This window comes from Silurus meridionalis, chromosome 2 (assembly GCF_014805685.1).
Source record: "Silurus meridionalis isolate SWU-2019-XX chromosome 2, ASM1480568v1, whole genome shotgun sequence".
NCBI classification, from domain to species: domain Eukaryota; kingdom Metazoa; phylum Chordata; class Actinopteri; order Siluriformes; family Siluridae; genus Silurus; species Silurus meridionalis.
The window spans coordinates 21,376,132-21,398,631 of NC_060885.1; the positions used below are offsets into that span (position 1 = coordinate 21,376,132).

The following is a 22,500-nucleotide window of genomic DNA, read 5'->3' on the forward strand; positions in this document are numbered from 1 at the left end:
TAGCATAAACGCTTTACATTTACATTTACATTTGTAGCATTTAGCAGACGCCCTTATCCAGAGCGACGTACAATCTAAGTATTTGAAGTTTTTATTTGATGCAAAGGCATTTCAGAAAGACTGAGTGGCCCATTTGTCAGAGGCTGTGAATGTTGAAGGACAGGTTCTGTGTCCTTTGCTGGTACACGTCCCAACTGAACAGCTTGGAGTTTATCAAATTGCTCTATACGAGGGGAAAAAAGAGTACATATAAGCATTTGGTTGCTGGGTGTATACATGCATGTGGCCTTCAGTTTGCCCTTTAGAACAATGATCAGAGCTTGATGTAACTGAGTGTGATTATGGGCAGTCTGCGAATGGTAAACGGACATGTTTGATCCCAAGACTTGGGCGTATCCAATTATGGCCTCGCTTTCAGCACTGGTCTGAAAAGAAAGTCAGCAAGAAAGAAACAGTGTTTTGTCATTTTAATAGCCAGCCCCAGGGTCAAAAGTTATGCTTCGTGTCTCGGTGGGTCAAATTATGCCTCGATGCTGTCTGAACGAGCCTGCCCCATCCTGACATTGCCATAAATCCATATACAGAGAGAGCGAGAAAGATATGAACTTTCTGCTGCCCTTTTGCGTTACCATTTTTTCCTTTCACCGTCTCTCCATTTCTCTATTTCTTTCATGCTCCCTTACCCACTCTACATCTGTCACCCTGTTGCTGTTCGCTGTCTCTCCTGTTCCCAGGCGGTTTCCTTGTCTCCTGTGTGCATCTAGTGCACTTTTATTTTTTTCCATATACTCTCCCTCACTCTCTGTGCCATGCTTTCTCTTTTTATTTACTAAAACATGAACAGCTGGGAATTCCTTCATCGTTTTTCCCCCCAAATGAGCCGAATGTAAACTCGCACGGTATTAAGTCCACCTCTCCCTCCTCCGACCCCCAACGCACACTCAGTCCCTCTCTCTCACACACTTGTCCTCTGATGCGGCGTGTCCATCAGCAGGCTCTTAAGAGTCATTGACTCAGAGCGAGGGAGGGTGCAGACGAACGACAGAAAAGGAGGGGTGCTGGGGCACCATAAATGCTCGCCAACTTTCTAGGGCATGTGTGAATATATGTGTACGGCCCGGTCGGTGTTACCATGCGACTGTTCAAAAACACAGCCCATAATATTTACACAGTTACATTTTTTTCCACTCAACTACAAGAAGAGAGCATGAGAATGAAAGAGAGAATGAAAGACAAAGAGAGAGAAAGAGAGCGAAAGAGAGAGAGAGAGAGAGAGAGAGAGAGAGAGAGAAGTGATGTATCTATATTGTGTCTGAGAAGAATATGAATGAGTAGTAGGCTCTTTGTGTGTGTGTGTGTCTGTGTGTCTGTGTGTGTGTGTGTGTGTGTGTGTGTGTGTGTGTGTGTGTGTGTGTGTGTGTGTGTGTGTGTGTGTATGTGCACATGTAGGGGTTAAGGGTTTGTATAAACACTAAGAAATGCACTTTGTAATCCGTCTGCACCAAGTCTGGTGATGTGAAATGTTCCGTGTGAGTGGTGCTGTCGACATGGCATTCAAGTGTGTGCGTGTGTGTGTGTGTGTGTGTGTGTGTGTGTGTGTGTGCGAGCTTGTATGTGTGTGTGTGTGTGTGTGTGCGAGCTTGTATGTGTGTGTGTGAGAGAGTGTGAAGCAGGATGTATGTAGATTATCTATGAAGCTTTACATCTTTTTTTCTGCTCCCTCTATGTTACTAGTTGAGGCATCTGCAGTGGAGTTTGGTAATGGAGAGTGCTGTACCATCAGACAGAGGCAACTACACATGCGTAGTGCAGAATAAATATGGGACCATCACACACACTTATCAGCTTGATGTCCTGGGTAAGTTTAGATCACCTTCAGGTCAGAATCTTCTTTAAGATAAGGTGGTTCCTCAAGATGAATTAACAAACAATTTGAACATATTTTTTATTACATAGACCATAACAATAAACCCAGTGCAAGGGTTCCTATGCATTTTGGAAAAGTATGAAAAAGTATGGAAAAAAGTACCTGGTGATTTCCAGGTCTGTATTAGTATGGAAAAAAAAATATTTTTGTTTCTATACTATCACACTTTTTGGTTTTCTAAAATATACAATTAAGAATTTGTAAAAAAAAAATATGCTTCGGCCAGCATCATTTCCGTCTGCCGTTTATTTATTTCCGGCTCTTTAAAATGCTACGGCAATGATAAAATCATTATCGTTATAGTTTTGTTATTCGAAAGCCTCTGTTTTTGACAGCCCACAAGGCGATGCAAAAACACCATTATCCAGTTTGGAGAGCGTTTTTAAAAAGCTAGGTTTTCTTTGACTGAAAAATATACATTTTGAAATGATAACTACACACATGGAAAACATCAGAGATTGTAAAGTAACGGATGTAATAATTGGAATTTAAAATCATTATTTTAAATTTTAAGTGTGGTTTTTAAAATCTTTGGGAAAATCTGCATATTTGAGTCTGGAAAAGTATAGAATTTTGAAATAAAAAGTGTGTAGGTATCCTTCAATGCAAATCAGTGTAAAAGTCAGAATTATTTGGTGTGGAAAGTATATCAGTATTTTTTTTTATTTTTTTAGTAATATCCTCTGTACATATCCTGGCATTTCCTCTCTCTCGCCTATTCAGAGCGTTCTCCTCACCGGCCCATCCTGCAGGCAGGTCTGCCGGCCAATCAGACAGTGGTGGTGGGCAGTGATGTACAGTTCCACTGTAAGGTGTACAGTGATGCACAGCCTCATATCCAATGGCTTAAGCACATCGAGGTGAACGGCAGTCGCTACGGCCCCAACGGAACACCCTACGTTACTGTTTTAAAGGTAAAACCCTGTTCATACTGCTGAACACACACACACACACACACACTACTGTACATCCCACCCTATTGGCTTTTACACAGTACTGTCCATTACATACTACCGACTGATGCATCATCACATACTGCTGATCTTTACATAAAGTACTACTGATCTTAGTAATATGTCTACAGACCATCACACACTACTGACTATCATACACTACTGATTATTACACACTACTGACCATCACACACTACTGACTATCACACATTACTGACCATCACACACTATTGACCATCACACACTACTGACCATAAAATACTACTGACCATCACACACTACTGACCATTACACACTACTGATCCTCACATACTACTGACCATCACACACTACTGACCATCACATACTACTTACCATCACACACAACTGAACCTTACATACTACGGATCTTCACTCACTACTGACCATCAGCTAGTACTCATCTTTACATCCTACTGATCTACTGATCTCCACACATTAATGATCTACACACAGTACTGACCATCACATATTACTGATCTTCACTGTACTGACATTTATCACACACTACTGAACCTTACATACTACCGATCTACACACAGTACTGACCATCACATATTACTGATCTTCACTGTACTGACACTTATCACACACTACTGACTGCCACATGCTATCGCACCTACTGTGTTTTACATTCTATTCACAATGACAGGCTCCTGACTCACACACAACTAAACTTGCACTACTATCATACTTTACTTACTATGACCCATACACTACTGACTGTCACAGTCTGTTCCCAGAAAGCTAAGAACATCTGCCGCACTTAAGGACATCTGATAAGCATCTGGAATTACCACCATGCAACACGACTCCAGATAAAAAACCACAGGATTAAGTTCACAGGGGAAGAAGAATGGTTAATAAAATGGTTCATCTTGTTAGCCTGGCCACCATCGAAGTGTTGTTGTACTCCTTGTGGTGTTTTCATTAGGAAGCCAAATCGCGGAAAATCCCAGGTAAACTGCTGTCCAGCTGGGATGCACCAAAAGAGCAGTAATGATGCAGTAAAGAGTCTCACATGCCACTCATATTAGCAGTGCTGCATTCAGTAATGCTGGTGCTGCCTGCCTATGAAGGGACGAGAGGAATAGGCTTCACTCTCTCTTTCTTTTTCTCTCGCACTTCCCTCTCTCTCTCTCTCTCTCTCTCTCTCTCTCTCTCTCTCTCTCTCTCTCCTATTTGAGAACCAGTAGAGCAACGAGGTGGTGCACATCTGTTTTGGGCTAAGCAAACCGCCGTGCTGGCGTCGCGTGGGTAGACAGCCACTTTCCCCACTGCCCTGCTACCTCTGCAAAAGATGAGGAGGAGGAGGAGGAGGAGGAGGAGGCGAAGAGCGGGAGCGAGAGATGAGGCACCCGAAAAAGCCATGGAAAAAATGAGAGCAGGAAGCTAAGGGAAGGGCAGAGTCAGCAGGCAGAGGAGGGGAGAGACGACGGCTAGCCAGACCGCCACTCTATTTTCGACTCCCACATAATTGAAACAGTATTTTACAGCGAGTCGTGCACCCGTTTTTCCCTTCCCCACAGCCTCATATGCGCCCCCCTGAAAACCTCCTCTCCCTCTTCCCAACGGACCCACAGTGCAGAGCGACAGATCATGTGTGGCACATCGCCTAGGGAGAGAGGGAAACCCTAGTGAAAAAGAGAAAGAGAGAGAGAAAAACAGAGAGAAAGAGACAGACCATGTGCAATTGAGGTGAAATAAACAACTGAGCGCTATGTTTGGACAAATGAGAAGGAAAGTGTTTAAGCTGATTAGCACTTGTGTATGAAACACAGAGGCAGTGTTTCTCCATGGTGTAATTTGTGCATAGATCAAAGCTACGTGCACATTTTCCATGTGTTTCTATTTTAACATCCGCTTGATTTCTTTTATCAGCTGCGATCTGCAAACCCTGAACACTAAGAAAACATTGAAGCTCATGAAATACCGGATGTGGACAACTGCGCTGACGGTTAATACAAATACATGTTTGTGTTGTGTGTGTGTTTCTGCAGAATCTGACTAGTAAGGATAAGGAATATGTTAATAGGCTCTCTTTATTGAATGTGACAAAGGACGATGCAGGCCAGTACTGGTGCACAGGCTCCAACTTTTTAGGCAAGACTGAAATGCCTTTCTGGCTCACAGTGCGCCAACCAGGTAACCTCCCCTAAACACCCCAAACAGCTTTAAATGCCGGACTTCCAATCAGTTGCGCTTAATCACATTCCCCTTCCTGGTGGAGGTGGCTGAAGCTGACTTCTTTGCATTTCTTACTCAGCAATTGAATCTACATTTTCTTGTCTTTTTGATGCAATTGATGCAAAACACAACAAGCGCTACGCTCATTTGAACCACGCGCATTCATATTGAATTCCCATACACTGCTGCCCACAATTGGACCTCTGCTCTTTTTGTGAGCCTTTCATACACACACATATACGCACGCACACTTGGCAGCTCTCTGTGATGAATGGATAGCGGTATTAACCATAGAAAGCTCAAAGAAGCTTTAAAGACATTAATGGCTACCTCGGCATGGAACAATTTCAGCTCAACCGAAATAAGAACCAGACCCAGGAAACGAAACCCGGTGTTTTCATGTGGAATGGTGGCAGTAGGACATGGAGCCTCGTTTGTATTCAAGCAGGTCATGACGATATGGAAGCTTTGGTGGCTGGTGATGGGATAACTGCTTTTGCTAGGTGACGGGCTAAGCTTCCTCCTCTCTTTTTCCCTCTCTTGGGGTTTGTGGTTTTATGAGTCTCTCTCTCTCTCTCTCTCTCTCTCTCTCTCTCTCTCTCTCTCTCTCTCTCTCTCTGTCTTTCTCTCTCCCTTCATCTCCCTCCTTCAGACTGCTGGCATTAACACTACGGATAAGGAGCTGGAGGTTCTGTTCCTGCCCAACGTGTCCTTTGAGGATGCGGGCGAGTACACATGTCTTGCGGGGAACTCTATAGGTTATGCCCATCACTCAGCTTGGCTTACCATTCTACAAGGTACACCTTCTGTTCCTCTTTCATACCTCACTGTCTTCTTTTTGTCTTTCCTGGGGTTTCTCCGCTCTACTCTTGGAGACTTCATTTTGGTATTCAAATTTCTCGACTGCTTTGTTGATGCACTCTTTTATGTATAAAGCAAAATAAATGCACACATTAAACAGGTACTGTTATTACTATCAGTTATGACTATCAGTCGCACTTCTATTGAATACGCAAACAGCTATTTATTTTACTATAAAGCTATGAGTCAAAACATCTCATTGGAACAGAACAAGTTTTCTCAATGATTTCATATATAAGTACACGAGGAGCTTTTAGCTCTCACCTCTGGATGAGCCATTTGCATTCAGTCACCATTTCATTACTCCCTTCTTAGTGCCTCTGTGGGGGGTTGCACTAAATAAAAACATCCATATATATACCCTCCACCCAAGCATTAACTCTCTCACACAAACACACTCACACACCTACGTACTCTAATTAAAAAGCTTCAGCTCATTTTTTATAGTCTGCTCTCTGGAGCTTTGGGATGCCACCTGAATAATGCAGTCCCTTAGGAGATAAACATTATGGGATCTACCTTTAGGGGAGCGCAATAATTAGTTTTTATTAGTTTGTGAGACTGTATATTGTTTGTGGGTAATGGCTTAGCTTTCAAAGTGCAGATTAACACTAGACACGCCCACACACAATTTAGATTCAGTTATTGATTTATATCTCTCACAGATCTGTACAGAACTGTATAGCATTTGTGCCAGGTGTCATAACACCACGTCAAAACAAGTCTTTATTTCTTTTTTCACATGTCAGCCACTGAGATAGACAAGGAAGAAGACTACGCCGACTTCCTAATCTACGGAACGGGCTGCGTGCTTTTCATCCTCACTGTCATCATCATCATCCTCTGCCGCATGCGTATGAACACGCAAAAGACGCTTCCCACACCTCCTGTACAAAAGCTCTCCAAATTCCCCCTCAAGAGACAGGTAACAGAAAGTAGATACAAGATTTGATCCCACTATCCTCCTTCAATTCTCGCTTTCCTTCAATTCTTTCACGGTTTCATTTAGCTTTAATCAAACAGTGTCCTCTTTCCCTGTAACTGCATTACCATAAATGTTTCACTGTAGACGCTTTCTAAATATATGCTGAGTTTTACGTATGATGCATGCGTATGTGCACACGTGCGTGAGTGTGCGCGTGTGTGTTTGCTTGCCAGCCAGGGGAAGAGCGGGAGAGTGGGAGTTTGTCATAGTTGTAGTGTAGCTGAAGATTAAATTCATATTCTCCCATGACTGCCAGTGTACAGATCGTATTTCACCTTCAGTGCAACCCAGTCTCTCTCAGTTGTTTTAAAGATTTTAAACGGCAGCAGCTGCGAGTAACACACACACACACACACACACACACACACACACACACACACACACACACACACACACACAAACACAAACACACACACACACAGATCCTTTCTGACTTTTTTGCAGTCATTCCTCACACACTTTCCCCTCTGCTGATTGGAATGGAGTAATTGTAGAGGCAGAGACCTTTAAAAATTCACCTAGAACCAAAGCTGTGATACACGGCATCTGTATTTCAGTCATTCTGTAACCTGTCTTACCAGCTGTTCATATTTTTATTCACTGCAGCTCAATGAACAAAGTATTCTGTGTTCTTTGTGGCTTGGTACAGGTGTTTAAAGAGCTTGGAGAGAACAAAACCTGTCTGGGACCCCCATGAAACCCTTTGAAAGACATTGAATTAGTCATTGACTTATTCATTTGTAAATGAATTCTCCTTTTATTTGTAGGGAAAAATATTAAGATGCATTACAGTTCAAAAGCTAATATCAACAGTGATAATGAATTAATATTATCATTCTACTACAATGGAACAGAACCACAGGTTGCATGGACAGCTTTGCATTTAAGTGCCCATCACTGCACACCTCAACAATAATGGAACCATGGCCGATTCTAGCCATTTTTTGGCACCCTAGGCAAGATTCCTATTGTCACCCCCAACATAGCTTCGCCCTCACACCACAATGCTTCACCCCCTACTCCATGCTGGTTGTGCCCTAGGCAACTGCCTAGTTTGCATATTCCTAGAAACAGTGCCAGATAGAACTGTAACGAATGGACTTTTGGTGCCACCCAGATGAGGATGGGTTCCCTTTTGAGTCTGGTTCCTTTTAAGGTTTCTTCCTGTTGCCATCTCAGGGAGTTTTTGCATGCCAAAGACTCACTCATTAGGGATCAATTTAAAATTATAAAGAAACTTACAGGCACTAAACTTATACACTCTTTTACACAACTGTATAACCGCTTTATCTCTGTAAACCTGCTTTAAGACAATGGCCATTGATAAAAGTGCTACACATATAAAAATTAATCGAATTGAAAAGCTTCACACATGAACACACATATATAGCTTTTATAGGTAAAACTTTTTTTTTGACAGATGAAAATGATAGCGCTTTTTTTAAAAAGCTATGTTTTAAAAGCACCAAATTCACACTGGAAAACAGGCTATAATTGAGGGCTGTTGAAATAAAAAAATCATGATGCATAAAGAATCATTTTTGCAATGCTTTGTGGTAAAATAAATCAAAATAGGTTTGAATCGTGAGGTGCCTAGAAATGCTCTCCATTTGCTCATTTCATACACAGGTGGTGTGTGTGTGTCTGTGCGTGTGCGTGTGGGCTCAAGTGTGTGCACGCGTATGTGATTGCAATGAGCTTATCAGCTCCATGCCCATACTGTTTGTCAGGTATTCCTCTGTGGAGTCTACTCCAAAAGCAATTCTGACAGCAACTTAGATTGAATCATCAGCGCCAGAGCGTTTCATGTTCACGCTGCTAACATTGATCTCACACATGAACACAAAGCAAGAGGGAGAGAGGAGAGAGAGAGAGAGAGAGAGAGAGAGAGAGAGAGAGAGGAAAGAAACGAGGCGAGAGGAAAGGGTTTGGTAGCTGTGAAAAAATACTCTGAAAGTAAAGCAGGAGGAGGAAATCCGACTGAAATAGCCTCCTCGTTTCTAGCTGGGCCATCCATCAACTTGAGGGGAGAGATATAGAGATAGATAGCAGTCTGAGTGTGTGTGACAGAGAGTGCAAAGAACGTGAGGAGGACAGGGAGAAAGAACAGGAGAACAAAAAAATAAATTTGCAGATGAGCTGACTGTTCCTTAGGCATCCCCTTAGGAGATGAGGGGGACATCGAAGTGTGTGTGTGTGTGTGCTCCTGGAATTATATTTCTTATATTTCCATGTGTCTGTCACGGCTTAGCTGGCAACTGCAGCCTCTCTTTTTCTATGTGCAGCATTGGCTGAAAGAGCACGGACAGTCACCATGTTTCAGTCTCTCACACCTCAGAGAGACACAAGTTCCATTCGTGTTCAAACACACCGCAGGCTACACTTTTCATCTTTATCTCCACTTTGTTTCTGTTACCCCACCTTATTTCACCTTTCTCTCTCCTCCTGTATAGTATTTTTTTGCACTGTTCGCTTGTCTTCTGCACTGACAGAGACGATAACATTCTGTTCTGCTTCTTCAATTAAGCAGGTGTCCTTGGACTCCAATTCCTCCATGAATTCGAACACCCCATTGGTCAGGATCGCCCGCCTGTCATCCAGCGATGGACCGATGTTGCCTAACGTCTCTGAGCTAGAACTGCCATCAGACCCCAAGTGGGAGTTTCCACGATCGAGGTGAATGCTCACTGTGTTTGAAACTCCAGAAAGAACATAACATTTCAGTCTTTTATGAATTGTGTGCATTTTTCAGAAACTTTTAGAAATGTTTTGTGTGGTATTTCTTTTTTTACAAATCACTTGACCTAGCTTGTTTTGGCTTGTTTCTGAATGTGTTGCTGTAGGCTAACACTAGGGAAAGCACTTGGTGAAGGCTGCTTCGGGCAAGTTGTGATGGCTGAAGCCATCAGTGTTGATAAAGAGAAACCCAACAAGCCAATCACAGTGGCAGTCAAGATGCTCAAAGGTATGTGTGACATGGAGACAGTGCCAAAGGACTGCCTAATTAATTATATAGACAAAAATACTGAGACACCTCAAACCTTTGGGATGAATTGGAACTCTTTGTGTAACCCAGGTCTCTTCAGCCTACATTAGCACCTTACTTAACACCGTTGTGGCTGAATAAACACAAATCCCTATGACCACTGTTAAAATTGGAGGCACACAATTATACAGGATGTGTTAAGAGGCAGTAGGATTTCATTTTTCCTTCACCTGAGTTAGGAAAGTTATAACAGCAAATGGGAACTAAATGGTGAATGGGATGTTCAAAAAAGCACAGAAGAATCTTATGGTCAGGTGTCCATAACCTTTTGCTGTTAATAATAATAATAATTCGCAGCTCGGAAAATTCGCGGGTTCTTATGTGGAACCTAACTAACAGCAATTCGCAGTGGGACCGAATGTTCACAAACATTAGGAAAAATATTTTAAACTATGTTTTCACTAACAAATTTCATAACCATTTTTAAAACACATTATTGTATTAAGGTGACATAATGCCCAGATGAATTCATTAAGGTACCATCGGGGCTGCGGAGGTGCGCCCAAATTTGCTGCTTTTCGGGAACTCGTGGGGGTATATATATATATATTTATATGGACAAATTATGCTAATTGATCGCAGCTCTGCTGTGTTTCTGTTTATAAAGAATTGTTTATGTTGTTTTGTCAGATGATGGCACAGACAAGGACCTGTCTGATCTGGTGTCTGAAATGGAGATGATGAAAATGATTGGCAAACACAAAAACATCATCAATTTGCTTGGAGCATGTACACAAGATGGTTAGTATTCACACAGATATATACACACAAAAGACAAAAGACACAATAGACATTTTTGCTTAAATCTACACCTGGATTGTTGTAAAAAAACACTTTATAACAATGCCTCTACTTAAAAGCATTACATAAATAAAAGCAAAATGCTTTAAAGTTGAACTCGATCTTTTATGACTGAAACTTCTCAATGTGTACGTGCAGGTCCTCTCTATGTATTGGTGGAATATGCCTCCAAAGGGAACCTGAGGGAATATCTGCGTGCCCGGAGGCCTCCCGGTATGGACTACTCATTCGACACCTGTAAGATTCCAGACGAGATTCTGACCTTTAAGGACCTGGTGTCCTGTGCCTACCAGGTAGCCAGAGGCATGGAATACCTGGCTTCTCAAAAGGTACCATCAAATCTCACAATAATGACATGACGTGAACAATGTAGAATATCACATCACATAGGAAACATCACACAACACATTTCATTTTATATTTCAGCACATTATATGTGTGTATGTATTATTATGGGTGTATTAATGTGGAAAAATGTGTCCTGAAGACATTCCCTGTGGCAAGATTTATTGATTAAAACACTGACACTGGAGACTCCTTTAATAAATGTTAAATATAAATCTGCTTACAGTAAACTTATGGGCAGCTGTTGCATTTCTTTGTTAAAATAATAATACTTCTTAAAATCTATTTATATGATTTGTCTGCATCATGTGAAATTATTTTAAATATAACAAATTTGAAAATTCTTATATTATTTATTATATTTATTATATAAAGTATTATTATATTATAAGTATTAAATACCGATGTGGAAGAATTTGAACAGGGTCGACTCTCAGTGGCCACCGAAATTGTGCATTTTTTTAAACCCCCTTTGGGTTTTGCAAAGACCACTGTGTTGGCGGGTTAAAAATTTCACACCCTTTTGATACCACTCCACCACGTCAATGCAGATGTGTTCCTTTCTGACCAAGAAAATAGCACCTGGGCAACACTGAGTGGAAAAATGGCAACCACTCAACTGAAAAGAGAGCACTTACTGTTAGATACATTTCTTTCACATGAATTGAATGGTGTTTGTGGCAGACATATGATTAGTGGTGATGACCTCTCTCTCTGTCTCTCTGTGTGTGTGTTTAGTGTATCCATAGAGACCTGGCGGCCAGGAACGTTCTGGTGACGGAGGATAATGTGATGAAAATTGCTGACTTTGGTCTGGCCAGAGATGTGCACAACATAGACTACTACAAAAAGACCACCAATGTGAGTTCTTCCAGCATCTTAGATGCTTACCAAATGTGTGTCTGCTCTGTCAATATGTAATTTGTTGCTATTGGTGTACTTTGGCTCTGCAAGCAGTGTTAAATTGTTGATGCCGACAAGACTAATCCTGATGATGTTCTTGTGTTAAAAATGCATAAAATAATCCTGAAATGCTTGATTGTTATGAATATTACTGTGATATTTTTAGGGAAATATGTTTCATGCCTGAGTGTCCAAGTAAATGTAAGTTATGGGAGGTGGTAGCTTAGTGGTTAAGGCATTTGACTTTGGATCGAAGGTCATGAGTTCAAATCACAAGCTACAATTCCTGGGCCCCTGAGTAATGCTCTTAAAAGGCCCCTGAGTAAGGCTCTCAGTTGTATGAATAAGATAAATGTAAGTCACTCTGGGTATCTGCTAAATGTAAATGCTGGTCCATTTTAGGGGGAGGTGCTAGCTCAGTGGTTAAGGTTATTGGACTCTGTATCAGAAGGTCAAAAGTTCAAATCGATGCACCACCGGCTGCCACTGCTGGGCCCTTGAGCAAGTCCCTTAACTCTCAATTGTTCAGTTTTAATTAGATCTGAATAAAGGCATCTGCCAAATGACATAAATGTAAATGTAAATGTTATTCAAACAATTTGATGTCGCTACTTGATTTGGCATGGAGCACTGAGCTTTACTGAAGCATGTGTATGTGTTTGCGCAGTAGAGGAAGTTCAGTAGACTTCACAGGTTAGAGTCCAGTCGACCTGCTGCAGTTCTGAGGGTTTTTTTTTTTCGCTTGTGGGAATGTTTCAATGGGCTCTTTGGTATCAGTGGAATCCGAGTATTAGAGTGGACAGTAGAGGATTAGAAAAGCAGAGCTGTGTTGGTGTTAGCTGATTATCTATGAACTCTGCTGGCTCAGCTCATCTCTTGTTCTGATCTGCTGTGTATGTTTTTAGGGTCGTTTGCCCGTCAAATGGATGGCACCAGAGGCTCTATTCGACCGGGTTTACACACACCAGAGCGACGTGTGAGTTGACAATGCCATGCATACCTATTATCTTTCCTTTCACTCCGTCTTTACTTTGCAACGTCCAGTAAGCCTGAGTTTGAACCCAGTGACTGTATTTGTTAGGATCAAACGCAGTTGAGCGTGTGTGCGTGTGTGCGTGTGTGTGTGAACAGGTTCCTGCTCATCATCTGTTCTCACAGTCAGGTTTGACTGGTATGTCAGCCTAACGCTGTAGTACAGTGATACAGTAGTGGCTCCCACACCCACACACCCACACACACACATATACCTACAGTGCAATATTTCCCAATGGAATGTAAGCGTTCTTACCAAAACTCAGGCTGTAGTAGTGGAATCATCTTATTAGCTCCAGGTGCTACAATCCTTGGAAAAAGAAAAGCATTATTTTTGCTTCCACTGTATGTGTGTGTGTGCGTGCGTGTGTGTGTGTGTGTGCGTGTGTGTGTGTGTGTGTGTGTGCTTGCATGTGCACACGCCACCCATTGAATTATTGCCTGCTGATGTGTGTGAATGAGATCTAAGTCTGACATAAAACTAATGAATGGATACTGACGAGATGATGGGCCAATTATTCAGCATTTATAAAGATTCGTATGTTGTGTGTATGTGTGTGAGAGGGAAAGAGCAAGGGTGTTAGCTCGCTAATGTGAACTGGCTCTCAGCTCCCCTTGTCTTTTAGCGAGGCTAATTTGATTAGCAATGCACAGTGGGGGTGTGGAAGAAATAGGGCCAAACAAAAGAACCCCTAAGTTAACAGAACAGCTTGGGATAACACACAGACACGCAAACACAGATTCACACAGACACACACACACACACACACACACACACACACACAAACACTGCTGCACTGGACTTCCCTCTCTTATCACAGACACACATTATTAGCCTCACCGAGAACTGGCCTCTCACATCCGCCAACAACCGAACACCCCAGAGAGAGTGAGACACTGAGAAGGAGGGGGGATTCCGACAGATTTTCTTGAGTTTTCTTTGGTGTTTCCACATCTTTTTATCCATGCAAGATGACTAATGTTTTATGTCACAAAATGTGGCTCCAGTAGTCAACTTGAGATATTCACATCACATATCGAGCCATTATCCTCTGCACCAAGATGCTCTTGTGGGCTCTGTCCACTTGTCCACCCACAGTTATTTTCTTTCTGATTGCCTTTTTCTCGGTCTCTATTCACCTTTGGCTTTTGTGCTCCTGCAGCTGGTCGTACGGAGTGTTGCTATGGGAGATCTTCACTCTGGGAGGATCGCCGTACCCCGGCATCCCCGTCGAGGAGCTCTTCAAGCTGCTCAAGGAGGGCCATCGAATGGACAAACCTGCCAACTGCACTCATGAACTGTATGTCTTTGAACACACTCACCTCATCTCAACACCTCATGACATTGTGGGCTTTTTTTCTGCAGCAAGCATTTTATAATTTGTCTCATGATTCAGTATATACTGTTTAACAGTGTAGTGTAGTGCAAGTACACTCTATGGCGAAAGTATTGGGACACCTTAGCTTTTTTTTTTGCCGTATGAGCTTCTTTCCCAAACTGAGTTGTATTTCGATGTGGTAGCAAAAAAAAAAAAAAAACCTGTTCCAGCATGACATCGCTGCTTTAGAAGAGTTGAAGATTTTGAGTGGCCTGCTATAGAGCTCTGACCTCAACCCAACTGAAACGCTGACTGCACCCCAGGCCTCCTCATAGTACTTGACTTTGCTAACATCCTTCTGGCTGAATAAACACAAATCTTAACATGCTCAATAATCTAGTGGAATATCTTCTTAGAATAGTGGTGGTTATAATTCAAATGGGGATTAATGTGGAAAGGGCTGTCCAAAAGGCATAAACAGATCAAACCCTCACGTGTCCACAAACTTTTGTCCATATAGTGTACATAATTCTATATATCAGAAATGGGTTAGTGTAGTGATCTTTTGATCACTAACTCTTAAGACATGTTGTTTATTCCTTTTTTCGCCAACAATCGCATGTTTTCATGAACCATAGAATGACACATCTGTTTTATCCGGTTATATATTATTGTCATATGTGAGGCAAGATGCAGCAGCAACAAAGAGTCGTCCCCTCACCATCTTTTTTCCCTCTGTCTTGAAGTTAACAAGACAAAAAAAATTGTCTTGTTGCCAAGAAACAGCAAAAGCTGAAGGTCCTTTGTCCTGAACACTCTCCCATGGTGGAAAACTGAAAAGCTTTAAAACACCTCTGACTGTAAAAAATAATGACAACAGAGACTCTTTTTAAAAAAAAAGGCGCAATGTCTCATTGCAAAAAAATTCCCCATAGCAATGGCTGTAATGTTTTGCTAATTAACAACAATCGGAAAGGTCTTTGTGAAATAGCTGTTACCATAGAAACAATATTGTATTATTATGAGCACAGTAAAATTAATCTTTAATTTGCTTTTGCATCAGAGCTAAAAAAAATTGTATATCAATTGTATATGAAAATTCATATACTTTTCTATCCAATGAGATGTGAGAAGTCAACAAAGACAGAAAGGTGCAGCATAGAGTAAAATATATTAAATATATATCATTGTACATTTACTATTTAGCCAAAAATTTAATTTCAATGCCTCCACATTGTAATACCTCCACAAAACACACCCACAGTTAAAAAAAAACAGCATTGAATACATATATTATATTGATGCACTGATGAAGAAATGCTTAAATATAATATATTATGTCTATTTTCTGGTGAAAATTGTGGTACAATGACTGATGTGTCCTTCTGTTAGGTACATGATCATGCGTGAGTGCTGGCATGCCGTTCCTTCTCAGAGACCCACATTCAGACAGCTGGTGGAGGACCATGACCGGGTTCTGTCCATGACATCGACTGATGTAAGAGCTTCCACATATTCTACCTCCATCTCTCCTTCAGTGTCTTACGATTATGTTACCACACAGTGCCTCAGAGATATACTCAGCTGTTATGTATTAAGAGCAACCCCAGCATTTGTTTGTGTGTGTGTGTGTGTGTGTGTGTGTGTGTGTGTGTGCAATCTCTGCAGGAGTATTTGGATCTCTCAGTACCGTTCGAGCAGTACTCTCCCGCCTGTCCAGACTCCAACAGCACCTGCTCCTCTGGAGATGACTCCGTGTTTGCTCACGATCCCCTGCCTGACGAGCCATGCCTCCCGAAACACCACCACAGCAACGGCGTCATACGGACTTGAAAACACTCCAGCATTAGCATTCATACGGGTGTAAACGGCTTCAACACGAAAACGGACATCGGCACCCTGAAATCCATCATAAAACCAGCATTAAGAGAACGTAAACACCCTGAAGAGGAGGAAGGAGAGGGCTTAGGGGTAAAAGACAGGTCACCCTTCAATCCATTGATAAACATCCAGGAGGCTCAGTGACATCAAGGCTACTACGCCAACAAGTCTTATCTTCCTAATGCTCTTCTTCAGTCTAAAAGCTGACATTGAACTTTTTGGAAAAAATCATGCTTTTAAAAATAATTATAAGAAATAGAGAGAGAGAATTCCTATTTTTCTACTCTGCCAGTTTATTTTTCCTTTAACGCTTGGCATTTTGAAGGGTGAAACCATTCCGTGCCTATCGATCAAACACAGAAACAAATGAACAGTAAAGACATAATAGAGTGACACCCTCACTAAGTGTCATTCCATATTGGACAACTTGGAGCCGATGGGAAAATATTTGATTTGAGTGAGAATCAAACTTAAACCATTGCTTCCAAACATATGGCCAGTTTTATTTTTTTGTTGTTGTTACTTCTTTCTTTTTTTCACAAGAACTTTGTGACTGACATGCCAATCTTTTAAAGGAGAACAGTCCCAGATGTGAGATTTGCTTTTGAGGAAATATAATTGTTTTTTTTTTGTTTTTTTGTTTTTTTTTAATGTATCTAGATTTTCTATTGTAAATATACAGATATAAATATGTATCATATTCTAGTCCACAGCAGTGTATGTAAAAGAAAAAGAATTGATTTAAAAAAAAAAAAAAAAAAGTTTAAAAAAACAATGCATTGCAAATAAGCATACATTGTTTAGGTCATGTAAACATTTAATCTTAAAAACAAGCTAAAGGTTTTATTTGAATTAACATGTATATTTGTAAAGCTATTTATAGACTTAACATTATGATTTTAAGGTCTAAAATTATAATCTAGGGTTTTGGTACTGTAAACAAAGTTTTTTTTGTTTGTTTGTTTTTTTGGGGGGTTAATTTTGTAAGTTATTTACCACAGAGGTGCATAGTTTTTCACATCCAGTTGGTTTTTTTTTTTTTTTTGGTGGCTTTGTTTCTGATTTATTTTTCTTTTATGTTTCCATCTCTTTGTTTACAGTGGCAAGAATGTATAAACACTATTGGCAATATAAGTACCAGCATAATGCCATGAACCAGAAGTGGAGTTCTGAGATGAAATGAGAGTGCCACATTGTGTTGACTGTGATCTCAGTGTTAATATCTAGAATACAGGGACCACACGTGATTTTCTTCTCTGGAGAAGAAATTGTCTGACTTCAGAGAAGTAAAGAATTCAGCACTTGTTAGAGTTTAATGTTAAAAAAAAAAAAACACCATTAACTAACATTTTATATACATTTACACAATTTCCTTACAACTACCTTAACATTGTTTGCCCTAAAAATAACTAATGCAGGGATTTTAAGTATTACAGCAAAATAAATAAATAAATAAATAATTTACAGAAGGGACAGCCTTCTCAGAGAATGTATACACTGTGGTCCTGTATGTCTCTCTTTGATATGAAGGAATGCTTTGTGGTTAAACCCCAAATGGCATCAATTACGATAGTAGAACTTATATGGTCAAACCATTTTATGAAAGTGTGTTTTAGGATTGCTTTTTCGTTAATGCGCAAAGTAACTTGTGAAATACTGCCATTACTATATTTGTACCAAGTGCCAAAATCTTCCATCTGCCAAACTTTTTTCTGTTCTTAACTTAATGTTACTGAGTCCAGATTCTTTCTTCCTCCTCAATCGGAGAGTGATACGTGATCGTCTCTCGCTTTGTGAAGTCAAGGTTTTGGTTGTGTCTCAGGGTGTCCTTAGACAGTTGTGCATGAACTGGCAATAATGTATAAAAAGAAAGAGACAAAGGATGAGACAAGGAGATGCACTTGCTGCTAAAAAACAAACAAACAAAAAGTAGATTTCATATCTGAGGAGTGTAAAGCTCTTTCTCTGTCCCGTCAAGCGTATTATGACCGGCCCATTTTCTATTCAAGTGCCTGGCCCGAAGGGAGGGGTCGATGTTTAGCTCGAGGTTTTGAATGTACAGCCCCAACAGCAGTGATATAAGCAGGGTGTTTTTTTAAACACATTTCATAAAGCACTTCTTTACTGTTGTTGGATTACAGTACCAAGACGTTTACTGGAAAGATCCAGCTCTTCTTCTTCCAGTCGAAAGAATTGTCCCAGCGCTCAGTGTTTTGTTTGGCATTTTCCTTATTTCTCCTTTATAGCTCTCCTCTGTATGACCTTTAACCTCTGGCTCACCTGCAGAATGCCCCTATACTCTACTACTGAAGGCCCTGCACCCCCACCAGCACCCTGATGCTGGTCCTTATTCCCCACAAATATTTATTGTATTTATAATTTAGTTTGTTTAGATGTGCATACAAGCGTGTTGCTTTATGACACTTTTGTAATCTTAAGATGGAGGTAGTACTGAGACATGTTCAGGGGTTGAAGAGGGTTTAATTCCAGTGAAAATGTTTACATTCTCTTCCAGACATCATGCTTTTTCTCGCCGCTTTTTTGTTTTGTTTCCAAACCGGCTGGAATGTTTAGCAATATGGTCTAATGACCACATTCTTATTCATTTGATTTTTAATGCGTCTTTCTTTTAGCTCTATGTGATAGTGCCATTCAGCGCTTATTAGAAAATATTACAGTTAAATTACATTTCTTTTTATTTGCAGATTACCATGCATTGAGTAGATTTGATATAGGTCGATATGTTTTGGAACTAGGGGTGAAAGTGATCTTTACAATATTTTTCCCACAATAAGGAAGTTGGTCCAGCAATGCATTCCATGTAGACTTTTTTTTTTTCAGGAAATAAAGTTTGCTGAATTAAAGTAGCAGGTCATTCAGCCTCGTTGTGTTTCTCTTCTCCCACTTTTTCTTCTCTTACACAGAGTTATGTGTAAAAACAAGATTACTAATGGTTTGACCCAAATGCTTTATTTCATGGTATTTTTTCATGTCCCTGTTCTGAGAATATTCCACTGTATTTCAGATTCTGACAGAGCGGTAAACGTACACCTCCATACTAACAGTCTGTGCCTGAAAAAAATATTACTGTTCAATCATTTTTAATAAACATAATACATAAAAATGCTGATATTTTAATCTGCGCATCATACATATCAGGACATAATAAAAATCATCTGGCCCTTAGCAGGTCCTTGGTAAATACAAGCTTATATAAACAACAATTATTATTATTATTATTAATTATTTTACCTAAATAAAGCCAAAATGGAAAAGACGTGTAAAAAACTAAGCACCAAACTGCTTTCATAGGATATAAAAGGATAAGTAGTTTTTAGTAAGTAAGTAAGTTTTAGCAGTTTGTTAGTCTGGAGCATTCAGGTGTGTGTTAACAAAATGCCAAGGAAGAATGACATCAGCAATAATCTGGAATAATACTCTAGAGCAATAATAATCAAGAGTTACATTTCAGACTGCATGTCTGGCCATAATGCACAGCACCGAATTTGGCAAACACCAAACGCAGCATATCAGCACATACATCTCATACCAACTGTCCTGCATGGTGGCGGATGGGTGATGATTTGGCCTTGTTTTGCAGTCACTGGTCTTGGGCAACCTGCAGTTATTGAGTTAGCAATGAACTTCCCTGTATACCAAAGTACAAAGAGTCAAATGTGAGGCCATCTGTCCATCAGCAAAAGCTTGGCTGAAACTGAACGCAAAAATGTTAATGATAAGTGTAGTCCTAAACCATTGTACCAAACTATTTATATTCAATACAGTCCAAGTCTATCTTCATGGTTCTTAAGTTTAACCCTCCACAGACTGTTTATGTTGAACCATCTGTAGCAGCAGAGTGGTCTCTAATTGAAACAACCCCCATCCAGGGGTAAGGACATAAGGATAAATCAGGCAAGTCAAGAAACAAGAAAGAGACAGGATTAGGATCTGCATTATTATGTTATCTTTATTGTTAAATAACAGTAAGGACAGTATAATCAGGGTGCAAGTAAGTACTCCAGTAGGACTAGCTATGACAGCATGACTAAAAGGCAAACATAGCACGATGGATCTCTGGGATATGAGACAACCTGCCACACCACTGTCTTCAAACTTGAGTGAACACCTGAGTGGGGGAGACAAGAGCATGCAATGATTCAAAACACACCAGCAAGTCCACCTCTGAATGGCTGAAGAAAAACTAAATGAAGACTTTGGAGTGGCCTAGTCAAAGTCCTGACCTGAATCCTATTGAGATGCTGTGGCCTGAAAAAGGAAGTTCATGTTCGAAAATGGCTGAATTACAACAATTCTGCATAGATGAGCGGACCAAAATTCCTCCACAGTGCTGTAACAGACTCATTACAAGTTATCGCAAACGCTTGAGTGTAAGTGTGTGTGTTTCTTCTCGAGAAACCATCTCATATAGCTCTGCTGTCACTGTGAGCCTAGGCCTAGTGAACCCACTGACGTGGAGTTTTGTCCCCCTCACTCACTTTTAGTAATTGCTGATCCTGGTCAGGATGGTCATGGTGGTGTCCAGAAACTCCAGAACCCGGGGGCATGAGGTGCCAGTCTATCTAATGGCACCATATCACACACTCCCACACTCATTTATACAAATAGGCAATGTAGCATAACTGATTCATATACTGTTTTTTGAGAGGTTCGAGGAATCTAATATGATGAAATGAAACTCAGTATGTTAGACAGTAGATAATAAGTCAGTAATAAGTAGATAATAAATCACACTGTACACAAATGTAAAGGATGTAAAAAAAACAAAGAGGCAGAGCAAAAAGAAATTAGTCTCAAATAATATCAGTAGAGTAACATACTGTGCTGATGCTTATTCATTGCGTGTGTGTGTGTGTGTGTGTGTGTGTGTGTGTGTGTGTGTGTGTGTGTGTGTGTGTGTGTGAAAGAGTCTCTTTTACAAACGTATTTTCAGTTAAATGAATGTTAGCTTTTTACCGATCTCCTTTTTTTACTTAAGCCTTCATGTCGGTCACTTTATCTTTAACATGCTGAGTGTAAAACAAATCTAACCTTGTGGACTGTCTCGTCATAATCGTTCTGATCATCAAACCCCGATACCAATCACTAGGGATGGTAATATTCACAGATTCGCATCGGGTAACGAAGTTATAAATGATTTACAACAACTTTAAATAAGATCTGGAGATACTCAAGAATATTGCTGCATGATTTGGTATCACAGAGTTTTTCGATTTCCCGAAGCTCCTTGTCCTAACTGCAGTGGTGATAAACATGTTGGCAGAACAAAGCCAAGAACTCACAAACGCACATGGGGTAAGAACAGTGAAGTAACATATAACACCACACGCATCGCTACATATATATAAATATTAGTAAATACAGTGTCATTTTATTATTTTAAAAGTGACCAATAATTTGTGACCAATATTTGATATGTAGATTGGTATCTCCTCACTAAACAGTTTCATAAGCACAGCTCAGCCATTATGGTTGCAGAAGCCACTCTTAGTGCCGGTCCCAAGCCCGGATAAATGGGGAGGGTTGCGTTAGGAATGACATCCAGTATAAGACACGTGCCAAATCAAATATGCAGATCAGAATTGTATATTTTTATAACAGATCAGTTGTGGCCCGAGTTACCAACGACCGCCACAGGTTTTGTTAGCCAATAGGGTACCGGTGGAAATTGGGCTACTGTTGGCCGAAGGAGGAGAAGGAGAGGAGGAAGACGTCTACAGAGACAGCAGAGAACAAAGAGGTGTTGTAAAGTGTGTTGTAAAGGAGTGGGCACTTTAAATTTTGTTACTATGACTGGTAAAGGGAGAGAGTTAGCTGATATGATGGAGAGGAGAAAGGTAGATATGTTGTGTGTTAAGGAGACCAGGTGGAAACAGAGTAAGGCCAGGAACATTGAAGGTGGGTTTAAACTGCAGATGGTGGTAGATTTTGCTAATAGGATGGAAATGGCAGTGGTGAACACTTATTTTAGAAAGAAGGTGGATCATAGGGTGAACTATAAGAGCGGAGGAAAGTGTAAACAGGTGGACTATGTTCTATGTAGGAGATGCAACCTGAAGTAAATTGGAGACTGTAAGGTGTTGGCAGGGGACAGTGTAGCTAGACAGCATCAAATGGTGGTCTGTAGGATGGCTTTGGAGGTGAAGAAGAAGAGGAGGAGAGTGATGACTAAAGAAGAATAAGATGGTGGAAATTGAAGAAGGAAGACTATAGTGTGATTG

At 40.6% G+C, this 22,500-nt stretch overlaps 1 protein-coding gene across 7 annotated transcripts in view; it reads left to right on the forward strand.

The window, feature by feature from the left end:
* Positions 1-19,133, forward strand: part of fgfr3 (fibroblast growth factor receptor 3) — a 39,536-nt gene extending 20,403 nt beyond the window's left edge. For 3 of the 7 annotated variants that reach the window (XM_046868464.1, XM_046868508.1, XM_046868480.1), the window contains exons 6-18: positions 1,735-1,858; positions 2,651-2,841; positions 5,738-5,882; positions 6,696-6,877; positions 9,462-9,607; positions 9,775-9,896; positions 10,608-10,718; positions 10,917-11,107; positions 11,862-11,984; positions 12,932-13,002; positions 14,222-14,359; positions 15,770-15,875; positions 16,046-19,133. In XM_046868464.1, the coding sequence (XP_046724420.1) occupies positions 1,735-1,858; positions 2,651-2,841; positions 5,738-5,882; positions 6,696-6,877; positions 9,462-9,607; positions 9,775-9,896; positions 10,608-10,718; positions 10,917-11,107; positions 11,862-11,984; positions 12,932-13,002; positions 14,222-14,359; positions 15,770-15,875; positions 16,046-16,210 (1,815 nt within the window). In that variant the 3' untranslated portion in view covers positions 16,211-19,133. Of the gene's footprint in view, positions 1-1,734; positions 1,859-2,650; positions 2,842-4,898; positions 5,044-5,737; positions 5,883-6,695; positions 6,878-9,458; positions 9,608-9,774; positions 9,897-10,607; positions 10,719-10,916; positions 11,108-11,861; positions 11,985-12,931; positions 13,003-14,221; positions 14,360-15,769; positions 15,876-16,045 lie in introns of all 7 variants that reach the window. The other 4 variants (XM_046868490.1, XM_046868516.1, XM_046868474.1 and 1 more) reach the window with 3 other exon arrangements.
* The last annotated feature ends 3,367 nt before the right edge of the window (positions 19,134-22,500 follow it).